General features: G+C 42.2%; 1 protein-coding gene and 1 long non-coding RNA gene across 4 annotated transcripts in view; one reads left to right on the forward strand and one right to left on the reverse strand.

The window, feature by feature from the left end:
• Positions 1-20,923, forward strand: part of LOC141769934 (uncharacterized) — a 368,813-nt gene that overhangs the window by 203,557 nt on the left and 144,333 nt on the right. The window lies entirely within an intron of this gene.
• The window catches only part of fras1 (Fraser extracellular matrix complex subunit 1), a 310,338-nt gene that overhangs the window by 85,856 nt on the left and 203,559 nt on the right, over positions 1-20,923 (reverse strand). For all 3 annotated transcript variants that reach the window (XM_074639460.1, XM_074639459.1, XM_074639458.1), the window contains exons 26-28: positions 14,725-15,001; positions 9,225-9,309; positions 2,116-2,439 (exon numbers count right to left, since the gene is read on the reverse strand). In XM_074639460.1, the coding sequence (XP_074495561.1) occupies positions 2,116-2,439; positions 9,225-9,309; positions 14,725-15,001 (686 nt within the window). The remainder of the gene's footprint in view (positions 1-2,115; positions 2,440-9,224; positions 9,310-14,724; positions 15,002-20,923) is intronic.

Consider the following 20,923-nt stretch of genomic DNA (forward strand, 5'->3'; position numbering starts at 1 on the left):
TACTTCTTATAACTTGAATAACACTTCAGCTTTTCAGCTGAGACACAAATGCCGCAACCTTGAATCTGACCACTTGTGAGTGTACTCATTACAAAATCTTTCTCTTCCTAACTATTAAACTTTGAACTTGTGGAAACAGAAAAAAAGTCCTTGAGGTTCAATTTTAAAACCGATTATAACTGAAAAAGTATTTTTCACTAGCACATAAAAGTTTCTCCTGCTGCCGGAGGACAGCTCAGAATATGTTCAAATGCGAAAACGTCTGATTATTCTGTCCCTAAAAATCATTTACAATTCACAGTAAAACTGTAGAACGTAATGAATACGAGTACTGCAGATATAAAGCAGATTCATGTGTAGACGTATCAGCAGATGCTCTTGTTGTATAGTAACTTCTGCACTCCGGCTCATCCCCCAAGATGATCTGTTTGGAAAAAATCAATCGCTCTTTTTTCCTCCCCGTCTCTGAGTTACAGTAAGTCTGGAAACTAGAGTTGGTGAAGAGATGCTGGAGCTTTGTAGCTGAAACTCACTAATTTGGCTCTGTTGTGTAACAACCAGGAAAGAACTTCATCCAGTATTAATAGCGGATCGATGCAGGTCGTTTGTCTCTGTAGAGATAGCTGAACTGAGCCAGTGAGCAGCAGGACAACTTTAAATTGCCTTAAAAAAACCTTTAACGTATTTTTCTTAGGGCTGTCAATCGATTCAGATATTTAATTGTGATTAATTGCATGATTGTCCATAGTTGATTGTGATTAATAGCAACTTAATCACACATTTTTTATCTTGTCGTAAAGTGCTTTGTGCTGGGAGACAAAGCAAATCAGGTTATCAGATGCCACTTCGGATGATGAAGTTTATATTCACGGTGGCTCTGAGTGGTCAAACAACTCTCTAAAGGCTTTGGACGTATGCGAAAAAACGCAGAAAATCAAACCTGTTCCGAAAAACTTGATGACGGATGAAAGTTTCAGAGTCAGTGTGTCAATGTAATTGACACAATGTGAAGTATTTTTTAAATGATTTGGTGTGCAAAGGCCTTAAAGGCAGGCTTAACGATGTTCTCCAGTAAACACTATTTGTTATATCGGTTGAAATGGTCTTTACACCCCGACAGCGATCCATTACTGATGAGCTCTGAAAAAGGAGCGGAAAAGAGCCGTCATCTGTAGCTGCTGTAATCCTGTAAAAACATCTACCAATCACTGCCTCGCAGTCCGCTTGGAAAGAACCAATCAGATGCCTCCCTGTCTCCCTGCTCATCATACTCTACCCTTAGCGTGTAAACGACCGCATGTTTCCTTGAAAATGGAAGAGAAAACTCAGCCCTACAGTAGCACTGCCGCGGTTACTTGTCATGAGGTAGCGTTGTTGAGTTGAGGCCCTCTCTCCGCTCTGTGTCTGTGAAGTAGTTACGATGCGGCGGTGCTCGTGCGTGTGTGTGTGTGTGTGTGTGTGTGTGTGGGGGGGGCTATCTTAAGAAGATAAATGAGTTAGCTAAAGGTGCTAAATGTGAGAGTGGGAGCATTTCTATTGCCTCTGCACGACTCTCAACATGGCAACAGTTGAGCGCCTGCAAAAAGTGAACAATGCTGACAAAGCTAACGGTGTTAACCTGTGGGGGAACCGGAGGGTGGGTGCTACACTTACACAACTGCGCCGCTGGTTGGGATGGCGTTATCAGCTGAGCTAGCCAGTGAGGCACGCTCACATGCACGAACATGCAATAAAGGGCACCCGCGGCCAGCCCCGCTACGTAAACATAGCACAGAGAAGCTCTGATTACAACAAACACAGAGGGAGAAAGACTTCATTCTCTGCTCAGGTAGACATTACTCCTCTATATGTTTACATACATACAATAATTGTTAGCTGCTATATTAATGCTCTGAATATCGTATTTAGCACCTTTAACAGACTCTAAACTTGTGTTACATAAACTTATAGAATCCAGTCAGTATTTATGCAGGATAGATGCCCTATTGGTGGATGAATTCATGGACTTCTACAGCTGCTAATGTTGGAATATTTGAAGCATGAAGCTGTGATATAAATATCAAACATCAGCCCTGCAGCCATTAATCTCCCACCCTCCCCCTCTGTGCTTCCTACCTTCTGATTGATGTGGACATGGAGGAGAATATTCCTGTAGCTGTGTCCGTCGTTGACCTGCAGCACCGTCCCGTCCTCCGTCCCCTCCGAGCCGTCGTGGATGTACTGGATCTGTTCCCGTGACAGCTCCTCCAGCTTGAACCGGCCGAGAGCCCGGTCGCCGTGGAGACGGGTTAGCCGGCCGTGGCGAGGCGGTTCAAGGACCATGACCAGGACATCAGCTGGGTTGTCGGGGTCGTCGACCTGCAGAACCGACTTGGTGATGGTTGTCAGGGCGCCGCGGCCCTCCACGGGTAAAGGAGCGAGAGTCACGACCCTCGGAGGCTAAAAATTATTAAAAGGAGAGAGGTTGGGAGTAAGAACATGGTTTTATTATAATTAGACAGATATGACAAAGATAGATTGGATTCAGACAGACACGGTAAAAAGCAAAGTTTCAGTGTGAAACTTTTGAAGGCTGGCTGAGCAAGAGGACACGGCAATTTCTCCCATATTGTCAGGTGATGAATTTTCTCCCAGAGGGTCAGGGCGTGGGGGTCCGTGCATGGTGTCCTGCCGCTGAGGGACATGACGAAGATGAAGGCGAGGTTAAGCAGGTCAGCCTCATTAAGCTGCACTCCACCTGAAGCCTCACCGCGGCAGGAGGAACGTTTTTATCTCGCTAACAAAGTAAGTTCAAGAGTACCGGTGAGAGCGAGGGGCCTCCTATTGTGACCCAAAGTATGACCTCATCCAGAGCTCACTGCCTCGGTCTGTGTTTCGACCTCTATGTTTGTGGATTAGAGGTGCCCGAGTGTGGCTACTTCTATGAAGTAAAGTCAATTTGTCCGGCCCTCCCTTCTTTAAAAAGACAGACTTAATTTGAAAAAGAGATTAAGCTCCATTAAGTTATTAGTATAATTGAAAGTAATGACTCTTGACATGTGAAAGTGTCCCTTGTCATGACAAACCCACTGAGAATCAACACCAACTCTGCAACTCTGTGTAGCTTTTAGCCTCATTTAGCTCATTGCTTTTGTTCTACAGTTGACTCACTCAGGCTCTCATTAACCCCCAATTTAAACTGTAGTCAGCCGTCTCCAGAAAAAAAGCCACCAAAATCTAATGTATTCTTTATTGTGCCACACCCCACCCCTCCAAAATTTCATTCAAATCCATCATGGACTTTTGGAGTAATCCTCCAAACGGACAAACCAACAAACCAACAAACCGGAGAAAACACAACCTCCTTCCTAGGCCTTCAGCCTCGGTGGAGGTAATTATGCGCACATGATCTTTTCAGTTTAGCGTTAATATTAGTTGATGAAAGCTTCTGATGAGGATGGAGGTGCATTTGCATCTTCTGTGTTTGAATATGTGACACAGAAAACAACAAAGAAAGACAAAATTTAAAGGCCAGAGGCCAAAAACAACCACATTGATGTAGTTCATATCAATATGACTCTCTGCCAGAAGGTGTTATCAGGGCAGCTTGGCAGCGATGGAGGTGCAGGTAGAGAGACATCGGCTGCGCAGACGCCACTCTGCCGTGGTCCTAAATCAAACCAGTTGTCAGGCAGGGAGCTCTGAGCCGCTCAACAGGGCTCGGGTCCAACTCGCTGCCCTCGACAGCTGCTGGCTGAGCTCCAGCTCGTTGCCATTACAGCAGCAGCTTAAGCAAAGGGGGACGCATGAAACAAGCTGGCGCCGGAGAGAAAAAATGACTTGTGGGAAGTCACACACACACACTCCCTCTGTGTGTCTTCGAACCAAAGTGACCTCTGGCTGAAACTGTAAGAAACAGAGCTGAAACACAGCCACAAACACAAGGGGAGCATGTTGTCATCCACAGCCCCTTGCCCTGTGTGTCGGGGCTGTTTTGGTGACACATTTTTTAGACGTCAGAGGATTTATCTCCAAAAGACAGACGACTGGGCCCTCGGGCGCCCGACTAAATCCTGTGTCGTCACTTCTGCAATTCGTAGGAGGAAAACAAAAGGTTTTGGAAGTGTTGGCGGGGACTGAAAGTGGGCGTGTGTGCTGCAGTTAAATCGTGCTAAGACATGCCTGCTCTCTAAAGCCGACCAGCGAAATGTCTCCCCCGAGGCAGACGAAAACAAAGGCACTCTCAGGTAGGAGGGGTAACCTTTTATCATCACCTCACAGGTGAGGGAGAGGTGAGGTTCATGTTTGGGAGAGAGCTGTCGTCACCCTACGGGGCTCTGGGACTTCAAGAAGATGGATAAAAGCTGTTTTGTGCTGCTTCCTGTTCTTCTTTTGTTTTGTTTTTCCTGCTGTGATCGTGCTGGATGGTATTCAGAGACACGACGGGCCGAGTGGAAGTGTTTCCCGGGTCGACTCTGTCCACCTGTCCACCTGTCTGCCTGTTAGCCTCTCGCCATGTAACAATGCCTTTTATCTGCAGCTCTCCTCTCAAGTTTTTGCATCACGCAGTCCCAACAGAGCACATTGACATTTTATTCTGGACTTTACACCTGTTTTTACTTCTAGACAGTGCTTGAAGTGGAAAAAAAAGCAGCCGCGTTATCACAGCCTTTGTCTGAACATTTAATCTTCTGGAAATGTTTGCCCTAAAAGAGCAGATTAAGAAAACTTTTAAATAATATTTCATTCATTTAAGTTATGACGAGGTTCACTAATTATTTCACATAAAGACGTGCACACTGTATTGATAAATCCCCGTGCTGTGTGTTGGCTCGTCCAGATGCTGCCCACATAGTTTTTATGTTCATATAGCTTATGAGGCGCGGCACAAATACGCTGGCAGCTTGTGAGTAGTAAGAAAAAGTCGAGGTACGCCACGGAGTAAAATGAAGAAGTGCCTTTATTGCATACTGGTGAGTACGGCGCACTTTGAGCACTGCTTCTAGACACCATTCTGAACTCAATCAACAAAACAATCCAAGGTAGAAGGTGTATTGATTGACAGCTGAGAGCAGAAAGTCCACAGCAAAGAGAGCAAAGACATCACCAGAGCAAGTCTCAGACACTTAAAGGCTGCCGTCTTAAGATGAAAATGAACACAAAAAGAGCTGAGTGCTTTATGTGTCTGTGAGAGACCACCTCTTTGGAAATACCATTAGCAGATACCGGACTCTGAGAAACTTTTTTTCAAAAGCAGCAGCCACTCCTGTCAGAAGGGGGAAAGGCTATCTGCAGCTCAGATCTCTCATTCCTGAGGTGCCCGCTGGCCGCGGATCTGATGGGGATTTCAATCAACTATTTCTGCTTCTTTTCAACCTTATTTATACGTGGAGGGCTGCTTAAGCACAAATGGTCTTTTTCACCATGCCATTCAGCTCTACAGTCAACCGGTTCAACAATGTATTTTTGCATTTAGGAAAAATTTACAATGTAGTTTGTTTGTGTCAGCTCTGGTTGGTACAAACTGTACTATACGTATGTGTGCATTCAGATCATAACATATGGCACGTTTCCACCAAGCAATCCAGTTCAGTTTGTTACACATTAAAATGTTATTTAAGCAAAAGTTATGGTACGTGTCCACAGGATCCGTCCTTTCCACGCTTCCCATTCATTGTCTATGTCAACAGTCATGCAACGCATTGTGGTAGCGTGGCGGCGCGTTTCGAGAGATGGTTGTTCCTCATTTGCATAAAGTTGAGGTCTAGTCTACTTTATGCAAATCACGGGCGTCCGACGCGACTCGCCGCCTCTCGAAACTCCCGAGAATCTTTTAAAATAACCGTTGTCGATCCAAAATATAAGACAGATTCAGCAACAGCATGGCTTATTTCTCGCATAAAATGTTTTCAGAAACACATTTCAGTGAACTATTTTTGTCATAGCAGCCCACTGTTCGTCCAATCAGGTGCCGAGTGTGTTGTGTCTTGTGGCAGCCCATTAAGCGTCCAATGCCGGGAAGCGGCGCGTGCCCTTGTGATAAAAAATGCCCTGGTGGACACGTACCATTATGGATGGTACAAATAGAACCGCTCCATTCCTGGTACCACCTCGGTCAAGGTTTCAAGCGAGCAGAGCCGATACCAGAAGGTGAAGTTAAAACGCTGCAGACCACTGATTGACTGACTGATTGACTGATACGACACGGGACATCCTGCACAAACCGGCCATTTAAGCTACCGTCAAAACTCGACCCCAGAGTTTATAAAATGGCAGCTCGTAAAGCTACACCGTGCGCTACGCCGGACGTACACAGATGCTGTTGAAATGATTCAGCGAGTGTCCCGCTGAAGAAGATGTCATGGCAGTTTCACGTGCCATCGCTACGGTGATCAGCTGAGAATCACGACTACACTGACGGGGTACTATTCGCAGTGGAAACACGGCATAGAGAAAAGGATCTGGTACCAAAAATGAGCCGTACCATGCAGTGGGAACACAGCTTTAGACATACCCGACAAATCTTGACATGTTCTCTGAGGCAAATGTACAAACACCGGAAAGATCTTTATTTTCAAAGACAAAAACAAGCGTGAAAGTCACATCAGTGTTTGTTGATGCTCTTTGATGTGGAGTGAAAGGAGCAATCACATGAGACAGCGTGGCTGCGTATTTCTCTTTGTGACATGTTCGTGGCTTCATCTTCTCAGAGTGAAGAAGTTCAAGGATTGAGAGAAAACAGCATTGAGAGACGGTTAATGTTTGTTGTCAGAAATGTCTTTAAATTACCCATGTGGTGGGGGAAGAGAGGAGGGGATATTTAAGAAAATAATAATATTAGTCGTACCGTAATAAATGCAAACACATAATACAAAAATGACCGACCAACTGTCACTTTAAACACAGTCACCGACGTTGAGTTATGAGCTACAATGACTGCTCTTTCTTATCAGCAGAAAGTTGAAGCTAATCAAGTGATGGTGTAATTGAGCAGTTCCCCCCAAACACAGCCGAACGCTGAAGCTCCACTCAATCACCATCTGCAAGCAGCACTCCGAGCGCCGCGCCTGCAACACTAATTTACTCTGAGCTCTTTCAAATTTAAGAAAGCAGTCACGTCTGCCAATAAAGAGGCTGTTTGTCAGTACAGAGACCTTGAAAATGTAACTGTTTGCAATGTTGGCTAAACACTGACAAGGATTTAGGAGCCCCCTCAGAGTCAAGAAACGTTTCATTTATGTGTTTATTGGAGTTTTTACGCAGTTGTCACGGTTACCCATCAACAAATCTCAGAGAGAGCCTTTAATTCCTTGTTCCTCATTGTTTTCCATATTTGGGCCAAAATCAGAGGTCAGCTCGTCAACCAATCACGGCCCGCCGGCGGGCTGACGTCGGCCAATCAGAGCCCTGGCTTCAGCCCGTGGACACAGAGCCAAATGACAGTGAGGAATGCAGATCAGCTGGGATGATGCAGCAAAATGAGAGACGGCTACACTCTCAAAAAATGAGCCGTCAGATTTACCAGATTAACTGTTGGCTGTTTGCCGCCTGTCATCCACAGTGATGGTAAAGATACTATAGCTTTTTATAAACATGTCTCTGTACTTTATGTTGTTGGCTGGCTAAATTATATATATATATACTATATATACTGTATATACTGTATATACACTAGGGTGACCAGATGAGAATAAGGACAGGGACAGGGGAGTTGGGGGTGAACTTGGCCTCCAGTTCATTCAGTGTCAATGAACAGTAGTAATAATAATAATAGTAATTCTTTCCTGCAGACTTTGCAAAATGCTATTTTTTGGATCTCCTAAGGCAGCAATGATCTATGGGTATTTCCCTCCCATGTCCTCCCGCTACCTGCGGTAACGTTTTTGCTTTTTGGCTGGATGTTCACCAGGTGCCGGGAAACCAGACTCCATGTCGGCGATAGATGGTTTAATTTCCCTCCATAAATGTTTTAATCCAACAACGTCATAACTATGTGTCGCTGCTATGCGTAGTTGTTTATCAATGCACAGCACTACTGTACACGGCTAAAAGAAACTACGACAGCCATAATTCATGTAGACTTCGGACATAACGGTGTCCGTCTGGAGGCAAAATAATGTTTTACAACGATCTGTGTTTAATGTTTTATTAGGCCAGTGGTTCCCAAACTAGGGGTGCGCCCCCTAGAGTTTATAAAAGGGGGGCAAGGCTCAATATCAATGATACATTGAGAGGCTATAACTCATCAAAACTCAGGGGACTGTCCCCAATTTTCCAGGACGTCTGGTCAACCTAATATACCGTATGAATATCGGGTAACATGGCGGTTAATAGGACGTTCTCAGATGACTGTGTTTTTATGTTGTTGTAAAAAAAAAAATTGGATATTTTGTTATCCTGGATTAAAGGGAACTGATTATTTATGCAATCATGGTGGCGAGCTAATCATGTATCTAGCCAGCTAAATATGTTATCTAGTTGTAAACTAAAGTAGTTGTGCTCTATTCACTTATTACAGCTGTCAAAAACTCCATGATGATTAAAAATGAATTTGGCAGAAGTCAAAATATGATAACAAGACTTAAGAAGATGCTTGTTTGACAGGGCAAATATTAATCATCATTTACTGGTAAAATAATTTAAATTAACATCCATTACTCTTCCTCTGGCTGTGTAATATTTATCCATCAGATACTGACTTGACAAAAGGGAAGAAACTTCAAGAATTGATGCAAGAACATCAGATCAAGAACTTAAAGCCCAACATTATACAGTATGAGGTTGTTAGAAACAAAAAAATTAAACCGTACCTGTTTTAACCGTTTATGTGTTCAGCACCTCAAACTGGAGGAAAGCTGCTTTTTATACGTTTTTTCTCTCTGAGACAATCTTCCTCAGCGAGGACACGAGTATCGACGTGCCATTTTAACCTCGGAGCACACAATAAGATCGTCTATTGTTTCACAGTAAACTAAATCTGGAAACAAATGTGCCTTGGCAGACTATTCCTCTCTATTATCTGTAATGTTACTGAATTGACCTGCACAGCGGACACGTCGTCTTTATTTGTAGACAATTTTCTGCTAGGAGAATACAGCTATGATATAATGATTGATTTACATTACGACGTATAGTCTATGGGTGCAATTTTAAGGCGGTTTATTTCTCTCGAGTATTTGTTGAAAAAGGTAAATCAATGACAGGACCAGATGAAGTAAAGGAGAGTGTTATTAGACGGTGTCTACCTGCATGGACACGGCTTGAACTTGAATTGTTTCTGGTTGAGAAAACAGCTGGGGGTCAGCGACACGCAAGGTGAACTCTCCAGTCCTACAGAAAGAGAGAAAGAAAGAAAGAAAGAAAGAAAGAAAGAAAGAAAGAAAGAAAGAAAAGGAGAGAGGACATTGTTAAATCACTTGAAAGCAGATAAACATCTTTGAAGTACAGAGGTCAGTCCAGGTCATTTCAGTCTCTCTTTCCTTGACTCACTTTGAATGAATGTGACCTACAAATAGCTTTTAGTTAGCCCTGGAGGATTCTGAGAAAATGAGTCCAGTGAGACTCCTCTAGTGTGTAGTCATTAGACCTAATCACCGGTGTGTGGAGGACGGTGACGTCACACACACCAGCCCACCTGCTCACTCACACACACTTGTCATCAACACAATGTCTCCTCTCACCGCGCCGCCTCAGCATCATCAACAGACAAGGCTTATTACCCACAAGTCCCCGGGGCTGAGGGCTGGGCGCCGGCCAACTGCGGCTGAACACCAAATGACAGAGCAGGTTGTTGGTTTAGTGACGACTGAGAGGGAATTACGGCTACAAGCTGAGGCACATAATGTGTTTTATAAAAAGTAGCGCAAAATTGTACTTAAGTACTGTACTTGAGTAAATGTACTTCGTTATATTCCACTACTATTGTCAAAAAATTTATAATAAAGAGTCCAGTATTTTCAGTTTGTTCACTTATAATGCAAAGTTTAGAAAGTCAAAACCGAATGTTAAAATGTTTCTTGTTGCATATTTAATGGAAGAAGGCATGTTGAATTAGTATGCACACTGTTACAGATAAAGCCATAATAAATGCTGATGCTTCCACCGAGGGCCCGGCTGAGGGCCCGGCCGAGGGCCCGGCTGAGGGCTTACTGGATAGTTTTGAGGTCATATATTTCCTCGACTTGTACGACAAGGAGCACTGAAGCTGCTCTGGAGACTCGTAGTGCCCCGACCTTTCTGAGACACTTTATGTCACTATTTCTTTTCCTTTGTCACCCATCTTTATATTTACCATCGACACAACACTTGAGCAAGGCAGCGTCTCTCTGCTCCTCTTTAAAATTCACCCTTCATATAACACATTCTCACAGCGCCTCTCAACAATGATAAAACTCCTTTTGAATTATAATGTCTGGCAACAGAAGTGAGATTGGTCACAGCTTTCCATCATTTGTTCTGGTTAGAATAATAGAGGCCCATTAAAGAAGCATTGGACAGCTTATTAAAGTAACATAAGGAATATATTTCTGACATAGCACCTCTAAATCTTGTTTTATGGGCAGGTTATAAATGTGACTGGTGTATTTGTTGGATTCATTATACATGAAAGATGGATTTGTTTTTTAATGCAGCCATGAGACCAAACTGGAGCAGCTTTTGATGCGTGCTCTTGTATATGTGTATAAATACATCAGTTGAAGTATGCCACTTGAGTAATGTGACTCAGCTTCTGTCTGTGTCTCTACACTTGACATGTTCTGCTGACGCAGTAATGAATGAAAGTACCTTGTTTTGAAAAGGGAAATGAATTTAGCTCATCTTCAACAGCCCAACACATCTCACCGTTATATGTTTTACTCTCTTTTATCTTCAGTGACGGAGGAGGATCAGGGCCAGACGTTAGGGGAAAATGAGAGGAAGGTTTTTCTTATTTTTGCATTTCAAGAGTAAAGTCAAAATGTCAAGAATAAGTTCTAGGTAAGTACTAAATAACTTTCAGTATTACTGCCAGGCATTAGACAGAATAAAGTCAACATGTTGGGAATAAAGTCAACACAAACGTTTGATGTTTATTCTCAACATTTCGACTTTTTCAACATTTATACTTTGTTTTCAACATTTAGACTTCATTCACAAAATGGTATTTCAACTTTATTCTCAATAATTCGACTTTATCCTTGAAATGGTATTTTGACTTTGTATTTTGATTTCACCTTTAAATACCTGGGTGTCAACATCCATAAGCACATGACATGGGCCACCCACAACACCGCTGTAGTCAGGAAGACCCAACAGAGACTGTACGCTCTGAGGCGCCTAAAGACTTTTGGACTTAAACCACAAATCCTCAGGGACTTCTACCGAGGCACCATAGAGAGCTTCCTGACAGGCTGCTTCACCACCGGGTATGGCAACTGCACCAACGTGGACCGTAAGGCGCTGGGAGGGCTGGAGTGCCCAGCGGTGCCTCAGGAAGTCCCTGAAGGTCATTAAGGACAACACACACCCCAACAACAGCCTGTTCTCCCTCCTGCCCTCTGCTAGAAGATACAGGAGCCCCAGGAGGACTCACACCAGCAGACTGAAGAACAGTTTTTTCCCCCCAGGCCATCAGACTCTTGAATAGATAATTCATACGACACTCTCTCACAAAAAGTGCAATAAACATGCAACACTTCAATCAATACAATATGTGCAATATAAAAAATAAATGCCTATGCGATATTTTTATAGTACCCAACTCTGCTTCTATATTTATCTCACTGCCTCTTATACTGTATATATAAGTTCTTAATATGCCCTTGTACAAAGTGTTTCCTTTTATTATTGTAATATAACTTATTATTTTTAATGGAGCTTCCCAGCAAAAAGTATTTCACACGATTGTACTTGTATAACCGGCGTGACAATAAACATCTTGAATCTTGAATCTTGACTTTATTCTCAAGATTTGGACTTTATTCTTTGATTTATTTTTTCTTATGACTGGCACTAATACTGAAAGTTTGACTTTATTCTCTACATTTCCACTTTAATCTAGACATTTTGACTTCATTCTCAAAATGCACAATAAGAAAACCTTCCTCTTCTCATATTTTTCTTCTGCCTCGCCCTAATACTCATACTACATTTGGACACAACATGTTTCTCTCTGTTGGACTATTAAGGGAATCAAACCTGAGAGCATTTGTTTGTAGCTCTGTGTCTGAAGCCATTATCCCCCACTCCACATAATTTGACAAATATGGCTATAATATGCAGATTAAATCCTATTTGGGGCTTTGCGTTTTATTGTCTCCATTAATCTAATGGCTCAAAACTGGGTAGTGGACCATATTTTGCTAATTCACTGGCATGCCTCCATCTCAGGCCAGACCAGCTGAGTCAGGATTGAATTATGTGTTGAACATGTCGACTCCGATTGGCCGAACGGACATTGGGACCGAACTGAAAATGCCACAGACTTGTTGCAGGAAAAGGCCACAGCAGAACAGCTGCAGAGAGGGAAACTGGCTCCAGGCTGAGCTCTAAAGAGGCGGCATGAATTCCCTCTCTACATATTAGCAGCCTCTTTGATCTCTGGCACGGAGATTCACACCGGCTAATCACACTGTCAGATACCGCAACAAAAAATGCAGAACAAATGCAAATGTGGCCACATTAACGAAGAAGTATAAATGTAATGCATCTCCAGTCCGTGTGTAGGTTAATAGAGATGAACTTTCCAACCAGGACGCTGCATAAATCACACCGACGGCAGGCAGCTGGGCCAATAACAAGAGCAGCAGAAGAAGATGAAATGTCAGGATGCTCATGGATGGAGAGGACGGAGACGAGGTGATTAATGTTGACTTTAAAAAAAATTGTTATATATTAAAAGAGACATGGCGTGTGTTACAACTATGGCAAGAAAAGTAGAAATTAATTTAATTTCATTCACATATAAAAAACCTGTTGATATCCAAGTCTGTCATAATGTTTAAAGTAATAATCTCAAAGATTTTCATTTAAATAAATGTCTGTTAAAGGGACTATTTGTAACTTTCAGAAATGCTTCTTAACAGCAACACCTGTGGCCATGAAATCAACGAAAGTCAGCGTCGGGCTCGTGCTTGTGCTCGCTCTAAATGGACATGAACAAGCATCGTTCAAAATAGTGAGGCGACACACGTCAGCTAAAAGCACAATATCACTCTATATTTCAGCTGCTTGGCAGTAATGTTAGCTGACCAGACGGAGGTCTCTCCATGAATCAATGCTGATACTGTGTTTGCTTCTCCTGCCTCAGCGCAGGCTCAGGCAGCGGGGCTCTGCAGCGAGAAACTCGTCTCCCTCCGCCCGCAGCCGGTGTGAACAGGGAGACACCGGCACCCGGTCGGTAACGAGATGATAACGTTTCTCTCTGCGGAGCCCCGTCACTTCACAAGACACGGGAAACCTCTGTTGGTCTGAAGGAGCTGCAGCAGTTATTTCTGCACAAACGTCCACTGAACATTCACTAGATATTCTCAGAGCTAAACTAACTCTTCTGCAGTGTGGAGTGAGCGCGCGTTCACGTCTAGAGGTGGAGCGAGTACGCAAGAACGCGCGCGCTGTCTGAGTGAAGGCGAGCAGGCAGAGGAGACGAGGTACATTTATATGCTTAAAAAGTTACAAACAGTCCCTTTAAGTCACTATCTATCGCTGAATGAAGTAACACAATGGTGACTGAGCCTATGGCTCCACTGATGAAAGTATATATCTAATATTTAGATATTTGCAGCATTATGAACTGGGTGTCTGTGGCAACATTCTGGGAAAAAATGCTGAAAACATTTGTCTTTTACTATGAAGTATAGTATATATACTATGAAGTAATATTGTCATATCAGTGTGAACCAAAACCACAGCATTCTATACTAAATGATGAAATAAAGTTTGCTGTCCTCATATGTACCCTTCCTCTCTCTTTCTGTGTTTTTGTCTCGTCTCTCTTTTAATGGATTTGTTCTTTTTTCATGTCGGTGCAGGTCGTCGAGCTCAGTGTTGCATCGGCAAACTGTTATTTTCCTAGAGGGAACACTGAGGTTATTTCCTCGCCTGTGCTGAGTTTGTTATCTCGGTGACTTGCTGGCCTTTCTTTTACTCCGTTGACTCTCTTCACAGCCACCTGAAGGCAGCAGGTATCTGTTTCATCTGAAGTCTCTAATTGGAGTGATGTTGTGCTCTGTCAAGTTGCAATTACGGTACAGCTAAGGCAGATCCCCTGGTTAAACTCTGTGCAACAAGCACTACAGAAACCTCTGTGCTTATGTGCACATCAAAGGTGTCGGCATGATTCATTATACTACAGTTTCTGCTGTAAATCGACCAGCGTGTTGGAGACGCTGCATTGAACATAGTTCATAGAGTTGCATGAAAAATCATATATCAATTAAAACTTCTCTCTTCTCTATTGATTCCCTCAGGACCGTTCATTCCTGCCAGTCTTAATTGATTAATTGATTTCCAATAATAAATATATACATACGTTTGCATAAAGCAGCATATTTGTCCTCTCCCATGTTGATAAGAGTATAAAAAACTTGACAAATCTTCCTTTAAGGTACATTTTTAACAGATAAAAAATGTGATTAATTTGCGATTAATCACGATTAACTATGGACAATCATGTGATTAATCGTGATTAAATATTTTAATTGATTGACAGCCCAACTTAAAACATTCTCCACCTCCCTAAACCCCCTGCACATCAGATCCACTCACCTGGCTTTGTCTTTTTGGTGGCTGAACCGGACCCGGCCAGTTCTCAGCTCGGCCCAGGTGAAGGTGTCGTCCCTGGTCAGGTCTCGGCCTCCCCTCTCTTCCCCTCTGAACACGACCAACCGTCCGTTACTCGGACCCTGAACCAGCTGGAAGACGAGCCGCTCAGACGGACTGTCGGGGTCCTTCACCTGCAGCAGGGTTGGGGGCAGCGGGGCAAAACCACCGAGAGGAACCAGCAGGGAACCGTTGACCCGGAGGGCGGGGGGGCGGGTGTTCACTGAGAGGACAGAAAGAGAAAAAAACTCATTAACTTCAGTGCAATCATCAAAGCCAAACTGAACTGGAAAACCTTAGGTGAAACAAGTTTTTCATCTCCGAGGTGAATCTCACATGAAAAAACACACTTTAATGATTCTGGTGGGGAGATGAGTCTGGTCGTAAAAAAAGATTAAAGCAAACAGGGGTGTTGAAATATTATTAGAATTACTAATATGTAGGGCTGCAAAGTTAAGGCAATAATAACGCGCTAACGCAAATCATTTTAACGCCACTAATTTCTTTAACGCATTAATGCAACGTGCGATTTTTAATTGTGAAGATACCGGTATCATATGTAACTATAAAACCTAATGAATCCATTGGTACCAACCATGTCATATAATAGGTTGTCGCTAAATAACGCTCCAAACTTACGCTACATTTTGGAGAGGAAAAACTGTCATGTCCATTTTCAAAGGGGTCCCTTGACCTCTGACCTCAAGGTATGTGAATATAAATGGGTTCTATGGGTACCCACGAGTCTCCCCTTTACAGACATGACAGCTGTTGTTGCCTGTTGGGCTGCAGTTTGCCATGTTATGATTAGAGCATATTGTTTTATGCTAAATGCAGTACCTGTGAGGGTTTCTGGACAATATTTGTCATTGTTTTGTGTTGTTAATTAATTTCCAATAATAAATATATACATACATTTGCATAAAGCAGCATATTTGCCCACTCCCATGTTGATAAGAGTATTAAATACTTGACATATCTCCCTTTAAGGTACATTTAGAACTGATAAAAAAATGTGTGATTAATTTGCGATTAATCACAATTAACTATTTTAAATGATTGACAGCCCTAATGATTTCTTATCTTAAGTGCAATCATCAAAAGCCAAACTGAACTTGAAAACCCCAGGAAAAGTTTTTCATCTCTGAGGTGAATCACACGTGAAAAAAAACCCCACACACTTTAATGATTCCTGTGGGGAGATAAGCCTGGTCATAAAAAAAGATTAAAGCAAACAGGGGTTATGAAGTATTATTGGAATGACTGAAAGGTGGGAAATTAAGAAGGACGAGAAGTACCGACTATCAAGGTTATAAGCAGCATATTTCCAAAAGCACACTTAAAAAATTAATAGTTTTGGGAAATGATGTCCAATTATTTTAATTACAGCAGATTAAAGCAAAACATTTAAATGCATTAAAAGAAGAAAAAGTTGTCTTAAACAACAAAAGGAGATTAAAATTGACAGGTCTCATAACTAAAATTTAATAATAATGTATTGAAAACACACAGTGAGAAACATACAGCCTCTAATTATTACATTTTAATGCATTTTAAAGCCTTACATTTATCTAATTAAAACTGCAGCTGGATCAGACTGTGAGGGGGAGGAGGGATGAGATGAGGTTATGAAATTAAATCAGAAAAAGTGTGTGTGTGTGTGTGTGTGTGTGTGTGTGTGTGTGTGTGTGTGGCAGAAACGGCGGATGAAATACGAGCGAGACATCTCGGTCTTGGCGTGGCATTTTAGAAGTCGGCTTTAATTGGAACTGACTTTGTTGGGGAACTTTTTAAAGATCAGCTCTTTTGAGAGGCCACGTTGTAATCTCATTATATCTCCTCTAATGATGCCAATAGGCACTCTGAAATCTCAAACTTTCGGCCGTGTAATTAAACTCACGAGTTAGAATAAGTCTATAATTTAAAGCGCTATACTTTATAACTTTTTTTTCCTAGCTGGCAAAAATGAGAAAAAAAAATAATAATACTACAACACAAAAAAACTAATTTGGTTGCAGGCTATTTCACTTGATTAACTAGTGGATCAGTTGAAGCCTGGAGGCTGAAAAATGTTCATTATTCCACAAGAAGAAAAGCATTTATCACAAAAGGGCGCATGATAATATAGTCCTCTATTACAATTATGCTTTGTCAAATTTCATGAATCATCTCACAAGCACAGCGTGACCCCGCGGGCCTCGGCGTCTCCGCCTGCAGGTTAACAAGCACTGTTTGAACATAAAAGCCCCAAAAATAAAAGTACTCCTCTAATGACCTAAGGACTATTTTCAGTGTTATTCAGGAGAACCAATTAGTTTTTTACCAACAGGAAACTCCTAATGTCAGGCGGTTAATGTTGGTAGTCTGTTCCTACAACATTTCTGAGAACCTGATTTGAATCGGGCTCGTTTTAAAGAGGAGCAACAGAGCCGAGATACACTTTTACTACGTCACCATAGTGACCTTCAATAACTGCATCTTTGGTCATGTAAGTCTTTTATAAGTTGTCTTCAGCTCTGACCTGCGAGGGCCTACTGTAAGGGTTGAGGCCTGTTTTTAAAGCTCATTTATGACATTTTCTATTCGAACAATGAATCAGTCGAAATCCTTTTAGCCTCAGGAGTTTGTGGAGACAAAACGGAGAGTGAATACTTGATTTATATTCATCAGGTGACTAAGAATCATTGTGTTTTCGTTAGCTTAGAATGAGCCGTTTATATCTACATAGAGAGTGGGCAAAGAGTAACGAAGCAAAGAGATGAATCTCTGGTGTTTTTTGACAACAGATGCTGCCGCCATTTTGGACTGAAAACCCTTATTATATTTATAATATTTTTATTGCTCAACACAGAACATTTCGGTAGAATATGACAATAGAATAGAAATTATTTTGTTTTACTTTTGTGTTGCCGTTTTAGGTGGACATTTTACTGGCGTCCAGTAGTCGCTTTCAGTCCAAAATGGCGAAAGTGTAGCTCTGCTGCTGGACGCTGATGTTGCAATGGAACAACCAATTGACTTTCACTTCTTGGCAATATACGTTTGTTGGAGCGGGTCGTCTTCACGGAGTTTCTACAGTAGCCCAGAACGGACAAACCACAAACTGTCTCTAGAGAAAGACTTTCACATATTTACGTTACTTGAAGGCCAAATGTTTTTTTTGTCACAGACCAGCAAAGTCCCCAAATATGAAATTCAGGTCTCTCCAAGGAGTTGCCTTTTATGTGTGATTGACAGCTCGGAAATTCGTAGGGCTGTACCGAATGTCTTTTTTTTTTACATTCAAAGCTTCTATTGAGATTTTCGAATGAAGCTTTGAATGTCTGTCGTCATATTTTCTATTATTATTATTATTATTTTAAAATCCTCAATTTGAATAAACTGTCTTTATTTAATATAACTTGTGTGTGGCGAGTGGGACAGCAAACATGTTGTTTTTGAAAGGCTAAACACCAACAAATATGGATTGAAGCAAAATATTTCGTTAGATAAAAACATGTGAATTTTGGAAATTATTATATCTATCTTTTATCAATGCATGTTGACTTTTGGACAACACTTTGGAGTTATTGTAAAAGTTTGGATCACACAAGTCTGTAACAATCCTGTGCAGCCACCACTGGAATCTAATTCTACAAATAGTATAATACTAATAATATTAGTGTAGCCTGATCGTTATCTGCAAATGTGCAGAAATACTGGTTTTAAACACGATGAGTAGACATGCAAAAAAAAGGAAATAGAATTTGAATGTTAACGTTATGAATAAAGCTTCTAACTATTCAGTAAAGCCCTATTAATCAGCCTGTCAGACGTGAGAGAACAGTAACTACCTGACCTCTGTGTTGCAGAGGACGAACTCGTCCATCAGGATAAAAACTCCTTCATCCCAGTTAGAAAACTAAACTGGATAATTGTACTGTACTTGTTGTTGGTTCCCAGGTTGGCACCATGTGGATCTCAGCATCAGGGGACTTGTTCTAGATAAATTGTGAATCAGCGACGATCGTATAAATGTTGCTATTAAATTAATTAGACAACCAGAGCAGCACACATACAGTATCTCACTACACGAGCTGCAGCTTTGGAGGGACATTAACATTTAACAACTTCACCTCACGCAGCATCAGGCTGTGGGATTTCTCTGTTAGCTTGGTTAACCAGCCTGTTGCCTAGCAACCAGCCATGTGGATTTGTTTTTATGTGATGCACGTGATGTACGTCTTAAGGTTAACTTGCATTATTTATGTGGCTTTCTTGATTTAATTTGCATGCAATAAAAATGCCCTCGCCACCACGGTGGACTATGAGGCGGATATTAACATTTATTGAATGTTTCATGCAACGTCGCATGATTTGTACGGTGCAAAACATGTGCAGCATTTTGTTTTAGTAGAGTAGAGTAAGTTTTATTGTCCCTTAATGGAAATATGTCTTCCCGTGGTGTTACATAAAAAACGAAACTGTAGAAATAGAGTGCAAATGTGCTAAGTGCTAAAATGCTTGAGTGTTTATTGCACATTGCTCTATTGCACCAACTAATTTAACATTAGAGTTCAGCAGCCAGATGGAGGCTGAAGAAATGACAGCTTCAAGCTGTTTGATTTGCACTTTAGCAAAACAAATTTTTAAACCAAGTTCTTTCACTAAACAAGACTCGGTCAAAACCGAGTACATGTCTGGACCGTGTACGGTCAGTCTGTGAATTTGTGGCTAAATTGTTACACAGATAGTCAGTGGTCATGTCTATAGTGTTAAATCCAGCGCTACATGTCCACCAGGTCCGGCGAGGACACTAGGGGACACCCTGATCCACTCAACTGGCCGTTCAAGCGGTGACGTCGAATGCACCTGATTGGTTCCTGGTTTTCTGCTTGACGTTTCAAACAGGAAACAACACTGCGGCCTGCTCGTAAACTTTCTGTTATTCCGTCTAAACAATCCACCAAAATCTACTCCTGCGTCGCACTGGACGGGCTCATTTGCATAAAGTTGAGATTTTTCAACTTTATGCAAATGCAGACCTTCTCCAACTCGCCGCAACACTCCCACCATGACACGCTCCCCTGGAAACTTAAACAAAGGACTGTTCCCCACTTTTCCTTTTGAAAGAGCAACGGCCAATGAGGAAACTCAAACACACAACCGACCAATTGTGTAACTTCATCACTCAGTCAATCATTCAGTGACAGACTTTTGCTTTTGTAGGGCTGGCCCTCTGCAGTCCAGCCAAAGAACATGCCCACTGCATGTAACCTGTCACTGGCACAGACCTGCAACACGGTAAGCTCATACTTTCAAAACAAAGACCTTAAAGCTAACTAATAAGTGTAGAGATCCAACAGAGACATCTAATGAGGAGGAATATAAATGAATATCTACATGCTGAATATTGAACATGAGGTCTTTTAACCAGGTTGAGTCTGGAGGCGGGACAATCGACAGAGTTAAGAAACTCTAGTACAAGTGTTAGTTCCTTAAAGCTACTGTGAGGAACTTTTGACTGGTTATGAAACAGTCTCAGTTTAATACTGATGCCTCTTTATGACCTACATAAGAAACGAGAGCATCAGTGCCCGGGCCGTATTTCTGGGCCCGCTGGAGAGAAGGGAGGCACGGGAGCACCAGAACTAGGACTGAGCGGGGCAGACTGTCAGACCCTGCTGTGGTAAAATGAGAGGTTATTTAAAGGGAATCTGGTACACGGAAACACTACCGCTTTTGTCCACAGGGACCGCCAAAATCAACACTAAATTAAAGTTCCTCGTAGTAACTTTAAAGGGACTATTTGTAACTTTCAGAAATGCTTGTTAACAGCGTCACCTGTGGCCGTGAAATCAACGAAAGTCAGCGTCGGGCTCGCGCTTGCTCGCTCTAAATATACCTGAACGAGCATCGCTCAAAACAGTGAGGCAACACACGTCAGCTAAAACCACAATATCACTCTATATTTCAGCTGCTTGGCAGTAATGTTAGCTGACCAGACGAAGGTCTCTCCATGAACATGATTTAGATCTGATCCTAGTGTTGGCTTTTCCTGTCTCAGTGCAGGCTGAGGTAGCGGGGCTCTGCGCCCGCAGCCGGAGAGAGCAGGGAGACACCGGCACCCGGTCGGTAACAAGACAATAACGTTTCTCTCTGTGGA

The sequence above is a fragment of the Sebastes fasciatus genome, chromosome 6 (assembly GCF_043250625.1).
Source record: "Sebastes fasciatus isolate fSebFas1 chromosome 6, fSebFas1.pri, whole genome shotgun sequence".
In the NCBI taxonomy this organism is placed as follows: Eukaryota; Metazoa; Chordata; class Actinopteri; order Perciformes; family Sebastidae; genus Sebastes; species Sebastes fasciatus.